The sequence below is a fragment of the Haliotis cracherodii genome, unplaced genomic scaffold (assembly GCF_022045235.1).
Source record: "Haliotis cracherodii isolate W230 unplaced genomic scaffold, xgHalCrac1.p SCAF_2, whole genome shotgun sequence".
In the NCBI taxonomy this organism is placed as follows: Eukaryota; Metazoa; Mollusca; class Gastropoda; order Lepetellida; family Haliotidae; genus Haliotis; species Haliotis cracherodii.
Window position 1 is genome coordinate 40,744,165 of NW_027266275.1, and position 17,968 is coordinate 40,762,132.

General features: G+C 40.1%; 1 protein-coding gene across 5 annotated transcripts in view; it reads left to right on the forward strand.

Annotated features, from left to right (window-relative positions):
- LOC139468100 (protein tweety homolog 1-B-like) overlaps window positions 1–13,113 on the forward strand; it is a 32,749-nt gene extending 19,636 nt beyond the window's left edge. For 2 of the 5 annotated variants that reach the window (XM_071249827.1, XM_071249831.1), the window contains 2 exons: window positions 1,599–1,662; window positions 3,249–13,113. In XM_071249827.1, coding sequence (XP_071105928.1) covers window positions 1,599–1,662; window positions 3,249–3,344 — 160 coding nt within the window. In that variant the 3' untranslated portion in view covers window positions 3,345–13,113. The remainder of the gene's footprint in view (window positions 1–1,598; window positions 1,663–3,248) is intronic. The other 3 variants (XM_071249829.1, XM_071249828.1, XM_071249830.1) reach the window with 3 other exon arrangements.
- Window positions 13,114–17,968: the final 4,855 nt, after the last annotated feature.

A 17,968-nucleotide genomic window follows, 5' to 3' on the forward strand; every position in this document is an offset into this window, starting at 1 on the left:
TAATTAAAACAGGACTAATTAGTCACATTTAAACCCCAAATAAAATATTAAAACCAAAACTACCTTATCTGACAACCACCCAACACACACAGCTCCCTTAGTTCGCCCTCAACCCACTCTTGGCATTCATTCCAAATCTCCCAAAGCCCCCCTTCCTGGGTTGCACAAACTCACTTTTCCCCTTTTCGGAAACACATTAAATGGCCTGGCCAGGCCCGTGTGCGACATACGCTTGCAGTCAGAAAGTGCAGGTTAAATCTCCAATATAAGTAAGTAAGTAATAGGAGGGGAGACATTTACACAGACGGATCCTCAGATCTGATCTCCAAACACACAGGTTTTCGAGTCCACATCACACAACCAACTAAAGCCACACAATCCTACCGACTCCCAAACAATCAATCAATATTCACCGCCGAACTAATGGGCATGGCCTCAGCCCTTCATAATCAACAATCTAAAAAACAACAAAAAATCCTAATACTTACCGACTTGCTCAGTGGACTACAAGCCCTCCAAAATAAAAACACCAAAAAACGCCCTAAACTAATAAATCCAATACTAAAAAGCTCAAACGACTTAACTAAGGCAGGCAAACAAATAGTATTCATTTGGATCCCCGCCCACATAGGAATATACGGCAATGAAAACACTGATAAAGCAGGTAAACTATCCCTTAAAATCCCAGAAATAAGCTTAAACCTACCCATCTCAAAATCGGAAATTAAAAGTGTCAACAAACAAAAAATCACCAAAAAATGGCATAATTTATAACTAATCTCAAAATCTCAAAATTTCGAAATCGCAATATAAGCAACCCCTAAACCCTCCCTCCTGGGTTGCAAACATCACTTTCGCCCTTTTCGGAAACACATTTAATGGCCTGGGCGGGCCCGTGTTTGAAATACGCTTACAGTCGGAAAGCACACGTTAAATCTCCAATATAAGTAAGTATGTAAGTAAGAGGAGGCGATCCGTGCGCGAAATAAGCATATGTCGGAAAGCGCACGTTAAATTCCTAATTTAAGTAAGTAAGAGGAGGGGGTGTCGCATTCATATTGAGTCACATTTTTGGCTAGGGGCCAGCGGTCACATTCTTTTGGAGACGCATTTATTTAATGATTTACAGTATACTTCTAGTGTTTGTTTGCTATTGCTTGTCTTGGGACATCTGCTTTTGTTGCTCTTCTTAACACTTGAATCCAATAACCTAATTCTTTTGACCTCTACCTGGTACATCCTATTGTTGTAGTTCACAGTGTAGGGATTCCTGGGTGGAATTGGTGCCTTGTCTCTCATGCTTCTTGTAGCTAGCTAATGAAGAACACATGATAAGGCATTGTGACTTCCCCATGTGCCTGAGTTGTTGGCATTTTCATCATTTACAGAAGATAAAATGCAGATACATGTACATATTTGGAAACATTATTTTACTACACTAAATAACATGACAGCTATGTAAGTTCAGTTGGGCAAACTTTATTCTTATGTGGTGTTGCAGGCATCAAATCATCTGATTGACCAATAACATTCCAGTAAATTAGCAAAGGTAATGCCAAATTCATGATGAAATGTTTATCATGAACTGTTTGTTTCAGAAGTGTTAATGAAGAGTCTGGAGCGACCTTGAATTTGCCAATGGGGGAATCCCCTCCTCCCGCAGTAAGTATCTCTACATTGATGACACCCATGTCTTAAGATAATTATGGCATTGACAGTTATTTTTAAAACAATGTTTAGTGCTTACCTGTGCAAACAGTAGGACTGTTAGGTGTTTATTAAAGGTGACATTGATCTTTGATACATTGGCTGAAGAGGTTCAGTGTCAAAATGCAATTCCTGTAATACATTATTTTCAATTGAGGATGTGTTTTTTTTCAAACCAAAAGCAGGTTTTTAAAACCATAAGCATTGAAAAACTCAGTCCTGTTTAAATATCTGATAGATTGAGGATAACTTGGACCTACATGTCAGACCAAAACACCTGGGTTCCATTGGCCACATATGTAGCCCATTCCTGGTTTCCCCAACTGAAACTGCTGGAAAGCTCTAAAAGTGGCGTTAACCATACTCACTTGCGCTCTCTTTCATCCTAATCGTGACAACATGACAATTACCGGTGCCATGACCAGTAGCGCTTCACCCATCGCGCTTGGCTTGTAGCTGCATTTGCCTATCACCCTAATTAATTATTTCTGTAATTTGCTCTGAATTTCGTTCTTTTACTGACTGATCTGAAAGAAAGAACTGCTTGTGCTTCACATATATATGAAGTGGTTGTAACATACATTAACTTCATCATATATGTTAGATTTCATTTCAATAAGAAAAATTAATCTAGAATTTTTAAGTATAATTTTCCTATCTGATTTTATTTTAACTTGTTTTATTGTCGAGAAAGACAAAAGGCTCTGACACAAATTTAAATGGTCATCTCCATATTTTTGTGACATGTCCAATTTCTAAATAGGGGTATATGGATTCATAAATTGAAAATATGATGAGCCTTAATTATCTTTTTGGTGTGGATTCCTGGGCCCAATATATACATGCAGTGCCTCATGTTTGTCAAAGCCTGTTGTGGATGAGGCCATGGCACTGCTGATCTGGCTAAATGTGTCCTCCTCAATAGTGTGGGCTGTTGCTCTAGCTATTGACCACTGGTTTACACTCCATTTTCACAGGCATCAGTTAAAATGTTCTGGTGTTCTCATCTCCATGCTCCATTAGAATACAACTAATCAATTGTCAGTTGTTCAAGATATTTACAATAATGGTGGCGGTGTTGATGTTGAGAGCTTTAAAGAATGAAATATTGGAGTGCTTAAAAGACAGGTAAAATAAAGCATTAGATAGAGTTACTTACTCTCAGTTAATATGCTTATGATAGAATACAGCACAGATGTTTTTATGTCACAAGGAATTCTTTAAACATGTTACTGGCTGGGTGGGTTGGTGTGTACTCACTCCAACCAATGGATCAGCTTTAAAATGAAAAGTAGTTGGAGGGAGGTGAGAAACACACATAAAATACAGATGCGTCCATTTTCACCATTTTGTAGTACCTTCTGTTTCCAAACATTTTGAAAGGCTTTATTTTCCTCATTTTATACAATCATGCTCTCCCTGCTATCCTGTCCCTCCTGCAGTCTTCCATGGCCGTCTGACCAGAGCATAGCTGCTGTATGCATTCTAACATGCATGGCTTGGATAGTGGCAAGTTATATATGCTGTACTTTTGTTTACATGACTTTCAGTACCACCCTGGGAGGTACAGCAGCATGCAGCAGTACAACAACCTGGCCCCCCACCCTGGGGCTATGCAGGGCTCCAGTGAAGCATGAGGCAGCCAGGAGACAGGGGATCACATGGCTGCCATGGGATGTCAGCAAAGACACTGACTCATCTGATTGATTTTATTGTTAGATATATTTTGAGCTCAGAAATGTAGTCATTACATTGTCTAACATATATTGATGTAGATATTTTTACACTTTTAGTTCAATAGATTAAGTAAAGAATAGTTTACATTAGACATATTTTAGTTATTGACCTTACATAAATCACAGTATTTTCTTTAATCTTTTGCACCTTTTGTCCTTTGACATGATAAGATATGTTCCTGATTTACCCAACATTGTGTAATGTAGCTATAGTTTGTGATGGAAGACACTGATGACGTTGTAACCTCGTGAGTATCTGGTGTTGCCCATCATCATGAGATTGCTGCCTACTGCTGACCTAAGGACACCAAATACTGAATCCTGCTCATAACTTGCTCATGTCGATGTGCCACGAGGGACCAGTGATTGTGTCACCCATGTCTTGTTAGGCTGAAGTGATTCACCGACGTACTCAAGTTGGTTAGTTGGACTGATCATGCAATGGTGCTAATACAACATGAAGACATGACATCAGAAAAGGATTGGGGAAAAAAGAGTTTTACTGGAAATAGTGTAATAGAATAGAGTATTTTAATTGATATCAAATCATGTGCTTAGGGTATCGTTTCAGTCCAGAGTATATCACTGAATCCATGAGAGCGTGGATTGGTTCCTATGTCTACCTCCTGGGTACCCGTCATGAATGCTTCATTTATAAGTAACTGTGAAACTTACTACTAACAGTAACTTGATTATGAATTCTACAAGTTGAAGCAAGTGAAACAAGTGGCCATCTGTTATATATTTAAATACAAACGACTGTTTGACTCTGAAGTTCCACGGAGGGTGTGTCTACAGACATGTGAAGTACAGCACCCAATAGTTTATTGCTAAATCTTAAACTGTGATTTTGATGAACTTGATGATGAGAAGAACTGGATCTGTGTGATGAAGAGGAACCATATCTACCTACACCAGCTGTGTCTACAGTACACAGCACCCACCAGCTGTGTCTACAGTACATGGCGCCCACCAGCTGTGTCTACAGTACATGGTGCCCACCAGCTGTGTCTACAGTACATGGCACCCACCAGCTGTGTCTACAGTACATGGCGCCCACCAGCTGTGTCTACAGTACATGGTGCCCACCAGCTGTGTCTACAGTATGTGGCACCCACCAGCTGTGTCTACAGTACATGGCACCCACCAGCTGTGTCTACAGTACATGGTGCCCACCAGCTGTGTCTACAGTACATGGCGCCCACCAGCTGTGTCTACAGTACATGGTGCCCACCAGCTGTGTCTACAGTATGTGGCACCCACCAGCTGTGTCTACAGTACATGGCGCCCACCAGCTGTGTCTACAGTACATGGCGCCCACCAGCTGTGTCTACAGTTCATAGCGCCCACCAGCTGTGTCTACAGTACATGGTGCCAACAGCTGTGTCTACAAGAGCCATTATTGTCCTATGGATCTATCATTTGTCACCATTTTCACCGTGCTAACAACAGCATAAACTTGATGTTTCATCAATGAGTTAACTTTGTTTCCTCCAACCATTGTCACAAGGGCCACAATAAATAAAGTATTACGTTGCCTTCCAAATCTTTAAAAAAAATCGAAGCAGGATGAATTTTGCTGACTGTATTTTCTATTTTATTAATCCAACTGTTCCTGGGCAGACTGATTGGTGAATGTTGCCATACCTGACCATTGTATGATTTCATGGGCTAAAGAAACAAGGCATTGCACAAAGTGATTTGCTCCATCTGTAGGCACTTGGGACAGTGAAGTGAGGTGGGATGAAAATCTATTAGTTATTTTCTCTATGGCCTTGTGGGGGGCACGGGTGGCCCAGTCGTCTAAGGCGCCGCGATTCGCTGTGCAGAGTTGCGTCCCTTGGGCATGCCAGAAACCTATGATTGTGGGTTCGAATCCCGGTTCGCCCCGATTATGTTTCTAGGTTTGTCAGCACCATACCCGTGCTCGTGGGTTTCACCGAAGTGATCAACGTCTGAGACCTGCATCACTTCAGGCTTTCCTCCAACATTAAGCTGACACGTACACCGCGATATAACTGGAATACTGTTAAAAGCGGCGTTAAACCCAACTCACTCACTCACTATGGCCTTGTGATGTTGGTTAATGTCGATAACCAATTGTTGTCTTCATGTACTGGTATTCAGGCATGAGTTAGCAACGTTTCACTGCCAATGTGTGAATATTAATTGGGATAGTTATGAAACTAGTGATTGTAGGATTACTTCCATTGTAGGTTTGAGACTTTTATTGTTTGATGAGGTACTACAGATAAATAGGATTCAAAACATGACTGACAAGCATGTTGGTGACTAAGTCATGTGTTGCATATAAGGATGCTCATTGCACACATTTAGAAATCACAAAATAGAGTACCGGGTTCATGTAGGAAGCTTGTCATGCCCAAGCTACAGTGACCTCCCTTCATGTATGCACACCTAGCTCTTCGAATCAACAAAGTAGATATTTGACACAGGGTTAGAGATAGCAACTAGTCTTCAGACTTGTAAAAATCTGGAAGAACCACTCGACTCTGAAGATATGTTTAGAATATATATATATGTCCCAAGTCAAAATGACTTGTCTACTCCACATGGACTCCACTTGACATGGGGGTGTCAGACTATCCCCATCTACTGTTGAGATAGTTCATATCATAAATAGGAGATAAATATGTAAATATCCTCAATCAGCATTGCTGGAAAGTGGACTCTTCCATCATATTTCATCTTAAAAGAATTTAAGACAATCCTTGTGTATGTACAAACCCAGCTTCAGCATTGCTAGAATCACCTCCAAGTGGACTCTTCCATTTTTACCATGTCTGTATATGCATAGTGTGTTCCTGGATTCTTTGTCCTAAGAACATGCTGTTTGTTTACTGCTATCTATTACTTACATTGATGATACCCAAAGATGATTGTTGTCCAGTTTATTGTTGAATTGGTATGTCTTGTGTTGTGTACATAATAATTGCTCACTTTGTATATAGTGTGTTGGGGTATGCATCTGTGACGTAGTGGGACACGTGATGTGCTGTTTTCTTCGGAAGATGCTGCATCAGCTTGGAGATTTGCATAAATGTAAGACATAATGAATACAAGATTTGCTGTAAAAAGCACCTGCTCCAACCAAGGCCACTGACCAATCAACAAGTAATTGTTATAAGTGCCCCCTACCAAGAAAATTTACATAATCCATATTTTATATGTGTCCATTAATGATTTTGTACAGAAACAGCAGGCTTGAAGGGGTATATGATTGCATAGTATCTATTATCATAAATGTTTTATTTTCATTGACATTTGAACAAAGCTTGTTTTCTGTGACTTGATTGTATATGGCTTTGATAAGCACCCTCCTTTGTCACTTTCTAAGTGGTGGAGAGCACAGGATAAGAAGTGTGTCCAAGGCTGTGATTGTGGGTGGGCTTGTCCACTGTGGAGTGGAAAACAGACTGAGGTCATTACATTATTGTGGGACATTGTTGTGACATTGTGTGTTTCTGCCACTGATCATACAGATAAGTACATGAAGTTAAATAAGTTGTTCATATTGGTCAAAACTGTTGTCTCATCTGAGATTCTTGGTTTGTCGGTACTCCACCCTTCTCGTGGGTTTCCAGAAAGGGTTTGTATTGACAATTTTCACAACTCTAGGCTTTCCTCCCACATTAGGGGCGGTCGGGTAGCCTAGTGGTTAAAGCATTCGCTCGTCATGCCGAAGACCCGGGGTCGATTCCCGACATGGGTACAATGTGTGAAGCCCATTTGTGGTGTCCCCCGCCGTGATATTGCTGGAATATTGCTGAAAGTGGCTCCCACATGCACGTGCCAGGATATAACTGAGATACTGTTGAAATTGAAACTCACTCTGTTATTAGGTTATGAACCAAGATATTTCTGTCAGGATGTTTTAATGCGCACAGCAACATCAGTCTCAAGTGATGGCACCTGTGGCTACAGTAGAATGGCAGTCTGATGGATTGCCAGTATTCTCTCAGCTTCACAGAGATACACGTGAGGCAGAAAACACTAAGAGACATGTTCCTTGGTTAAGTCTACAGTTCTGTATTTTTTGTCCATGGGGCATTTTCCTCAAACCTTCTTTAGGTAAATTAGCTCAGTAGCCTAGCTATGTTTCTAATTGTAGGTGGAATATTCAGGATTGTTTTGGTTAAAATGGCACAGGAACAATAATCATTCACATCAGCTTCTCTTTGATGGTTGCTGTTGATGGCTTCAAATTTGCTGATGTAGCAAAAGGCAGTATTCACTGTGTTCAAGCTTTCATTCACTTGCCTCTTTATAAATTTGATTGACTTACTACAAATATGTTTCCCAGTTCTGTAGAGTTAATCTTCAGAAGTCATTGTCTCTGTCAGTGATCAGGACATTTTGTGAATAGTGTAACAGAGCTGTCTCAGTTTGGTGATGGATGTGGTTTGGAAATATATGGGGGTATGGGGATACACAGTGCATGTCATTTGCAAGAGTTAACCTTGTTCAATATGGCTGAGAGTTATAGACAGCTACAATTACTGTTTGTCTTGCGTTACAGTTACAGTGTGTTTGTTGTGAACATAGTGATATGCCTCCATTTCATGTCGATTGTTTTATATAAATGTTGATTTCATAATGATAGTTAAGGTCAGAAGTTTAGTTTCCTTTGTCATTGATATTTTATTTCTAAGTCGCTTTTACAGGTAAAGGTCAGAAATGTTGGTGCAATGCTAAAAAACAAGGTCTTGAATACGGGACATTAAAGCTTCTTTGTTCACAAGTATAAATAATTAGTCTGATAATTAATTTGGATATTTTAATAATATTGTGCAAAGTGATTTGAAGTTTCTGACATGTTCAGAACATTGTTGATGTATTCTCAAGTGTATATTTTTTTTATAGATTATCATGATTTGATTAGTTTTTTATTTTTCAGTTTGTGTGTCATTTCTATGTATGTATCTTAAACATATGTTGTAGCTTTCTATTGTATAATACTCATGTTGTGCTAGTGCTGCCAGTATTAGGGCTGCTGTTGTGTATATAGAGACTTTCTAACAGGGCTTTCATTGTAGAGCTGTGCATGCTACTTACCTGCTGGCCAGTTGGACGACCCTGTTTGAACCACCTAGTTCAGAGTGAAGCCAGAATCTGGTGGAAAAATTACATTTGAAATTGATTCTTAACAGTACTTAGAAATGTTTTGTTTGTTTGTTTCTTTGTTTAATGCCACACTCAGCAATCTTCCTGCTAATTTGACCCGTGAAGATTCCGGGGTAAAATAGGTCTTCAGCAATCCATGCTTGCTGTAAATGGTGACTATGCTTGTCGTAAAAGGCAACTAACGGGATCGGGTGGTCAGGCTTGCTGACTTGGTTGATGCATGTCATCGATTCCAATTGCGTGGATCAATGCTCATGATATTAATCACTGGATTGTCTGGTCCAGACTCGAATATTTACAGACCGCCGTCATATAGCTGGAATATTGCTGAGTGCGGCGTTAAACAACCAACCAACCAACCCACCAATCCTGCTAACTTGCAGGTATGCTCACTCCCCAAAGAAACGCGAATACCCTACTTGTTGGTTAGTATATGAAGAGTTACTCATATTCAAGAGATACAAGATTGGTTGATGCACAGATGAACATACTTGTGTGAACCGATGCTCATGAGCACAGCACAAGTGACATCACAGATCCTTAACTTGTGATGCACCATTTGTCTCTTGCAGGATTAGCATATAAAGTCTTCAAATCACCTGCAGCATATTGTGATGAGAACAAAGACTGTGGCTGATTGTTAGTTTTGTCATTAAGTGGTATACATTGGAAAAATCTCTTCTTAACATACATACTTCTCCATATGTTTCTATGGCCTGCGTTTCTTTTGGTGGTGAGTATATGATACAGACCAAACGTCAAGAATCAGTCATTCAGTCATATCTGTGTGTAATATATATCCCGCCATACTCCACATTTCTGTTCCAGTAATTACCCGTTCTTGAGGAAGTGTACTTAATATTGTAAACAAGTACCGGTGTGTTGCAAGGCTGTCCCAGCTGGTGATGGGGTCGATCAGTTTATAATTGTGTGTGTTATTTTCACCATTATAGGCAGCTTCTGCAAATTGTGCTACAGCCTCCCTGACTTAATCAGTATGCAATGGCCAGCAGTGACGGCAATGTGGGCCACCAGCATCGCATCATCCTTGGTACGCTTGCTAATGCAATTTACCAGCCATTTCTTTTCCGTGTTTATGTAAGACACTCTACAAATATCCTTGATGGTATATATTGATTTTGTACCCCACTGTACTAACACTGATTCTTGAACATAAAATGAAGGGTCCTTTACACCTTGACTGTTGACTAGACATTGATATTCATACAGTCAAGCTAGATCTGTCGTGTTAATTTTTATCCTTATTATCCTTATTATTATTATCAGTATGGATGAATGTATTTGGTAGGATCCTATGACAGGTGCAAAGTACACACAATTATTTTCAAGGTTTTATATCAGTGGACACTTGACATGTGACAGTTACCTCATTATTCATCGATTGATTTTTGCTTTCTTATGCATTTTCTAGTCAGTCACCAGGATGCAATAGATATGTTTATTTTTGCAACAGAAATACTTCATAAATGTTTAAACCATTCAGTCGCTATTTTCTTAGGTATTTTGTCCATGCTAATCAGATTTTATTAAAAGAAAAGACGCTTAATTTTGTTTTGTGAATGAAAAACAGTGGAATTCTCCTTGTTGGGCTGATGATGAAGTAATTGGAAACAAAACCAACCTCATGTCTTAAAAATTATTTTTACTTTGTATGAAGGAAAACGTCATCAAAGCATACACTTATGAAATATATTTTGGGACATTCTATTTTGACTTAGATCAAATGAAGAGAGAATTTATGAATGTCAACTTCTTCATTATGAGGTACATGTTTTGGAGTATATGCTTACTCCTTCATCAGGTGAATGATGAAGGAGTAAGCATATACTCTGAAACATGGTGTTCCTCATAATAACAAAGTTTACATCCATAAACTCTCTCTTATGTGTATCACATCTAAATGCCATTCAAAGATTTTTAATCAAATGAGTTCTTTTTCTAAGATCTGTGAAGTATGGAAAGATTGTGTGTTTGAAGGTGTGTATTTTGCTATGCATATTTTGCTAGTGCCAATATGTGTTCGTAGCTTAAGCTGAAGATAGAAGCTTAATTGTTTTGGTACGATTTTTGTATATCATCTAGCTTGGCTTTGTTGTGTACATTCCATTGTGTTAAATTTTTATACTTTTCTACCAGTAATAGTATCAGTCGCTCCAATGATTGTATGCTTGGGGTAGATGTAAAATATGTATTGGATGCTAGGTTTAGAGACCTTTAATAGCATGGTTTACTCACTGATGGTGTTGTCTTGTGTTTGACACAGAAGTGTATCTTAGCAACTTGTTAACTGTGGTTGACAAGTTTACAATGTGATAATTAAAGTTTTGTAAATCCAGACTAATTGTTTTTAATACAGACTTTTTGTGGTCAAAATGCCAATGAGCCAGGGGCAAAATATTGTTTTTTTGGTCACAGTTCCTTTCAGGTTAATTCCCTTTAGGTTTTAACATAAATGCAATCAAAATAATGTTTCAATGAAATACGTTTTACATTTTTCTCATTTTTTTGCCAATTAGTTTGACTCATCTGTAAAACGGAAAATATATTGGTCTGGCCTTTCTGAAATTTTATCGTTTTACCATTTTACAACACAGGAGAATGGAAACTGCGGATTCAGTTCTCATGAAGATCTTGGAAATGTTGGCACTTGAAGTATTTCATTTGATGACTTAATCAGTGGTCAAAGAGTGATGATTAGGTCTCAGGTTTGGAATTTTATAAAGTGTGCATTTGTAAGAGTTTAGCTGTGTTAAGCTGATCCTGAGATTATAAGGTGTAAAGAATGTACATTTCGTCACAGTATGTTGGCAATATCTCCTATGTCATGTAACATGATAACTCACTCATCGACTGATTTGATCTGTAGATATTCTGTGATTATAGGGTGAACTATTGGCGATTGTTTGACATGTGATATAGCAATTATCACCAGGAAATAGTAGTAGCATGTGATACTGTAGTGGTGTTATCACCCAACTGGTCACTAGCTTGATCTACTCTGCTTCCCACTGCTCCGCCCTTGTTGTGTGTCTGCTCCACGTGTGTTCCACAACATCTGTGCCTGAATTGTGTTGAGGCCATAAAAAATTAGCTTTTAGCTTTTAGATTTTCATAGGAATTTATAAAAAATGTGAGGCAGGAGCTGTTATTTATAGGTTATAGGTTTATATGTGTTTTTTTCCTTGTAGGGTGAAAAGAAATCTCTTAAAAATACTTCTTCTTTTTAACTGACAATGGCACATTGTGATCTGTACATGCTTATTTTGTAAGACTTTTCCTGTGCAGTACATCTTCTACCATAAAACATTAGAAGAAGATAACATGTTGCATTGAATGCTGTATGTTGATAGAAGTTGTGTCATTTCTGTGAAAAATGGTTGTTGTGTATGGCCAGGCCTCAAGTGTACAAAGTGCTACATGTGTCTGTTTCCAGAGGATAATGGTCTTGCAGGACATGGATCTCCAGCATGCTACATGCTGAATGTTCTGAGGCCGGTCCCATCACCTAATGCTTGCTGTAACAGGCATATCAGGACATGGATCTCCAGCATGCTACATGCTGAATGTTCTGAGGCCGGTCCCATCACCTAATGCTTGCTGTAACAGGCATATCAGGACATGGATCTCCAGCATGCTACATGCTGAATGTTCTGAGGCTGGTTCCATCACCTAATGCTTGCTGTAACAGGCACATGTGGGTTAGGTGGTTACAATGGCAGCTTAGCATTTCGAGAACTTGGAAGTTGCTCCTGGGATTAACTGATTTTCTGGCAATTTAACTTGCTGCCATGGACCACTGATAACACTTTGGAACACTCTTCCAAACTGAGTTACACGGGTGGCTGAGTCGTCTAAGGCGCCACATTTCTCTGCTCGAGTTGTGTCCCTGAGGTGTGCCAGAAACCTATGATGTAGGTTGGAATCCCAGATTTGCTGTGATTATGTTTCACTCTGCCCCATACCTGTGCTAGTGGGTTTCACCAAAGTGGTAAGTGTATTAGACCTGCATCACTTTGGGTTTGCCTCTGACAAGCTAACTCCCTTCATAACTGGAATACTGTTCAAACCGTGTAAAACACAACTCACTGTGAGATTGATTACTGGTGTGAAATACTCCCTCCCTCACTCTTAGTCCAAGAGGCTATGTGTGCCAAAATATAAGTTATAGATCATACCTCATAATATGCCTGTCAGTTGGCAGTCCTCTTTTTCTTATCTATGTGATAGGGATGTTCTTGATAAGAGGAATTCCAAGTGGACATATGTAAGACTGATCAACTTTCCTTGTTTGTGATGTCACAAAGGAATGTTTTTATACCTGTGAAGGTTCATTAATATGATTCTAAGGAATGTGTCAGTTGAAGGAGCACCTGTCTCAGTTGGTGAAGTGTGGTAAAATACACCAGTTACACATGTTTTACTAACACTCACAGTAGGCATTGTGATAACGTCCCCTTGTGTATGTGCATTGTGTCTCTGTGTGTTATTGTCCAGTTGGGCTCCATGGTCATCTTTCTTTATGTTACTTATTATCAGGCTATTGATGCTTGAAATATACCACACTCACACAGTAAAAGAACATACCGTATTCGACGTAATAAGCGCCCCGCTCTAATAAGCGCCCACGGTGACATTTGCTGATATATTGGCTGGTGAACAATCCCAATTAGCATCCCTTCCGATTAATCAATGTACACAAGACTTATTTATTCGCGTATAATACACACTCGTGTGCTATATGCACCCTTAATTATGGGCAATAAAATTCTGGAAAATTATATCTGTCGTACATTAACATTTCAGGCTGTCAGCATAACCATGAAATTTACGTTTCAACTCTGTCTTTTTTCACCAAAATAATATTCTAATAAGAGCCCCCTATTTCTAATTTTGAGAGCGCCCTGGGCGCTTATCACGTCGAATACGGTAAATGAAACAGAAGGTGTATTTTGGAAATGGTTATGATTCATAGTTAAGATTAAAGAACTGAACCTAAAAGCTGAAAACATTTTGTATATTCATTTTGAAGTAACCCATGTTAAAATAGCATCACTGTCTGTTTCAGGCATAATCTAATTGTTTTCAGCTGGATTAGAACTAGATTTGATTTCTTGTCATTTCACATTGACTTTGATGCCAAACTAACAGTTGTCTCCCCTTTGTATTTCAAAACAAATTCACGACATACTCAGGAATTCTGCACTGAGCCTACTGTCTCATTATAGTCCTGGCTTCAACAACATACCGTGTCATTTGGGTATGTGCTTTTGCTGTTTTGCACTTTCAAAAATCCCATTGTTGTACCTGTAAATTTTATTCTTACATTGTTTTATATTTGCTGTTATGTATAGGTTTCTCTGACCATTGAAGTTTGATGTTTTAGTATTTCTCTTGTTCTTTGCAGCATGACATGATTATTTTTTAATGAGAATGGTCTTTGTACACATTGAAAGTCAATGCCTATCATCATTACATTGTACTACCATTAATAAAGTTTTGTATGACTATGCAAAAGTTGTGTATCATTTTTTGACTACAGAAGGCAACAGTTATTTCATTAATGTGATTTGATAGAAAACAGAGTTTGAAGTTAAGCATGGTCCTTGTCGTAACACTAATATCAGAAAAGGGAAATGAGGGGGCCTTGGATTTAAATGCAATGGCAGCCAACCTCAAGGGCACCAGGGCACCAGGGCAAAAATTCGCACAGAAAAGGCAAACCTACATATTTCTTAGACCAATAATGAAAAACAGACTTTAGAAGTATGCAGCTGCATCATGTTTAGAATTGGAAATTTCAGTGTAAGTTGTATATTTATGTACTTATTTATGTATTTACTTATCCTATCTCACACTCTGCATCTCTTTCTTCTTTTCTCCTCGATCCTAGGTAGGAAAGGTGCCTGAACAGATTTTCCAGTTTCCAGCATGAAATCATGTATATCATGCCGCACGTGTTTTCACATATGTCATTGTCATCGTTACATGAATGACAGTGTATCTGTAAAGAATGAGTGATACAGTGTATGACTTATAAACTATCCGGAAGGGGTCTCCAGTCAATTAATTCTACCTACAAGACAGGTTGCAACACTGTCTCCAATGGACACTGCTCAGCATCTCTTAACACTTTGTCAAAGCTATCAGTCATGCCCGATGGATTGAATCTTGCTAAGATGAGAAGAGGAACGATTGGCAATATCCAGAAGGGCATCTTCGAGCCAGGCAGAGGTAAGTGGCATAAAGGGTTGGGAACTGTCGAAACAGCTGCGCCTTGCAGAGACTTCAATGTTGAAGACCTAATTCTCTACAGACGAGGGAATCCACCTTTCAAAATGTCTTGGTCTAGGAACCTGAACAATAAAAAAACAATAGACACAGGAGGTAAAGTTTCAAGATTTATTCTGTTTGTACACAAGGGTGGTACGAGAGAGCAGGAGCGGGTACATGAATCAGTTCTCTGCACTGGTGTTCAGTTGACAACTGCTGAGCCAGGATCAAGGGACTGAATTGATGAAGGCCCTGTACATCTGTAACGGAGATAGTGGGAAGCGAAGATCATGCCTGACTTCCAAAAGCACCCTTCCATGATGGCCTGCAATCCAGCAGAAGTGAAGGCCTGTTGTATAGTCAACCAGAGCCAAAACAAGATCATGGTACGGGTGACTTTAACTAAGGCCGCTGTGAGTGAAGAGTTTAATGAAGAGTCTCTTCCGCTTTCAAGTAGATTTGGAGTGCATGAACTGGACATACGGAGAGATCTTCAAGGTCATAAAGGCCCAGGATGGATGCCAGTGATGGAATCGTAAACAGCCAATCAGGTCCTGGAAGCTGGTTCTTCACAATAAAATCCCAGCAAAGGCCCAGAAAAACCTTCCCACTCCCTTACTGTTTAAGCTGTTAACATCCTGAGCATGGATCTCATCAAACGTGTGCAGCAGTTGCAAGGGCCAGCAGAGAAACTGTTTGTCAGCAAGTGGTTCATAATCATCCGAAGTCAGATGACGGGGGAATGATCGTTAGGATGACTGGTCCGCCAACTTGTAGGACTGGATGTGGAATTGAAGTTCAGCAACTGTAGAGATCTTCCAACCCGTGAAAGTAGCAATGACGGAGTTGATCCCTTAAACTTCCATGTAGACATCAAGTGATGGATGTATTCAGCGATCTTTTCATGGTAAAGCAGTAGTGGGAGTGGAAATGTCATGAGCAAAAATAGGCCTCGAACACCTTTCAGTTGTGGTCGTAGAGGATCTTAGTAGGGGAACAGTGAGCTTTCTTAAACGTCTTAGCTACCCGTTGGAATATACTTTGGAAACAAGGGACCTCTGCAGATGCGCCAAACTCAAAGATGGCGTTTCAAACGATGGGTGGAGCAGCTGGGTTTGTGGCGGAAAGGTCTTGTAGTGGAAGATGGTGGAATGTTCTGTCGGTGAGCAGTATCAATATGGTGAACAAAAATCAGAGTTGGTCAAAAGGGTGCAACCAAAATCAGTGTGAGGAGACTAGTGGCAGCCACTTTCTGAATGACACGGAGTAGAATGCCGGTCCAGGGAAAGGCCTTCCTGGAAGATCTCTATCACATTGGAGATCCCAGGAATGTGCCTCACTCATGCCTGAATGTTGAGGGAGTGATCACCTGGAAGAAGTCAATTGAGAGCTACGGCAGTGACATTGACTTTTTATGTCAGCTTGTTTATGTTCCATACGACTCAAGAGATTTTCCAGCTGGATCATGATGCATGACAAACGAAAGAGCTCTGACCAGTGGGTCGGTCACTGGCTGGATGACTGATTTGAACTTGATGTTGTTCCTGTCACTGCTACCTGTAGATCATGGAGGTGCACTATTGAGCCCACAGTCGTTGCGTCGATGAAGAGGTGTACATTTGGGACGAATGGCTGCAAGAGACTCTCGCAAACATTCAATGTTACCAGATGAAGGCAATCATGAGTGCCGCAGTCAATAATGAAATATTCTTAATGTCCCAAAAGCCTTATCAAGGTTAGTGACAAATCGGTGAGGGAGCGAAATGTTCCATGAACTAGTAGACAGTCCGGTGAAGCTGGACAGATGATCCTCAGCCGATTTTGTGTGCTGTAGCTGAAGTTGATCAGCGATCCAATGTAGAACCATAACAGGATTGGTGGTATGAAAACTCCCAGACAAGGAGGGGGAGGTGTGTTGATCCACTTTGATATCTATTGGTGTAGGATCCTCAACCGGAGGAAAAGGAGCAGCTGATTTAAAAGGAGCAGTCCCTGTGGGAGCTGGTGTGGAGGTCAAACCATTCAGGGTTGGTAGCCCAGAACGATTCCGGAGAGTTAGAAGTCACCGCCTGGAGAAAAGATTCTAAAATGGGTGTTGAATCATTACCTGGTCTCTATGGTCACAAGAGGTAGGTAGTGGCTGTGTGGAGGGAAGGAGCTATACATTCAGATTCTATCCAGACGAAGGAGGAGGTACCCAAATAGGGAGTGGAGATGATGATCGGAAATGGTTTGGAGAATGTTGTTCCGTACAAAAGGCCATCAGAGAGGGACATCTACGAGGAAGGTAGTGTTAGGTAATCACCTCTTGTTACAGTTTAATATAATGAGCCACATTATTTCTTAGTCATCATTTTACCGGTAGACATATGCTTTGAGAATGATCTGAGTTTCAAAGTGAAAGGCTAGATTAGATAGTAATGTGTTATTTTGATATGTTATTTGTTTATATACCTTGGAATCGTATGCATCAAATAAGGCCGGAAAAGCAGTTTTCTCGCATGTCTGACTGTGCCTTAGAATGATGCTCACTGAAGTGTAGGGGCCATTTAGAAAGTCAGCAAATAAACAGACTCCTGACAGTTGTGACCATGTGGCCATATGCCAGATTTACAAATGTATGCAGACTGTTCCAGTTCTTACATCTGGTAGATCGGCTGGGCCTACGCTTTCTGGTCCAGCACATTCCCGGATGTTTGGAATATTCAGGCAGATGCTCTATCCAGACCAGACTGGGTAGCTCTCATGGAATGGAAGTGTCACACTGAGGTGTTTCATCTCCTATGTCAGTGCCTAGGTCATCCCAACATCAACCTTTTCGCCACTTGCCAGAACTACCAGATCTCAACGTAGTCTCCTTGATCCCAAATCTGCATTCAGAATCCCTTGGAAAGGACTAAGAGCATACGCTTTTCCCCCACCAGTACTTCTTCCCAAGGTGATGCAGAAGATCAGGGCAACCAAGAGCCTTGTTCTGATATTGATCGGCAAGAGGGTGGTTTGTAGACCTCCGACATCTTGCAGGAAGCAATCCACTAGCTCTACCGGGGTGGCCCAACCTACTTATCCATATAATATATCACATCAAG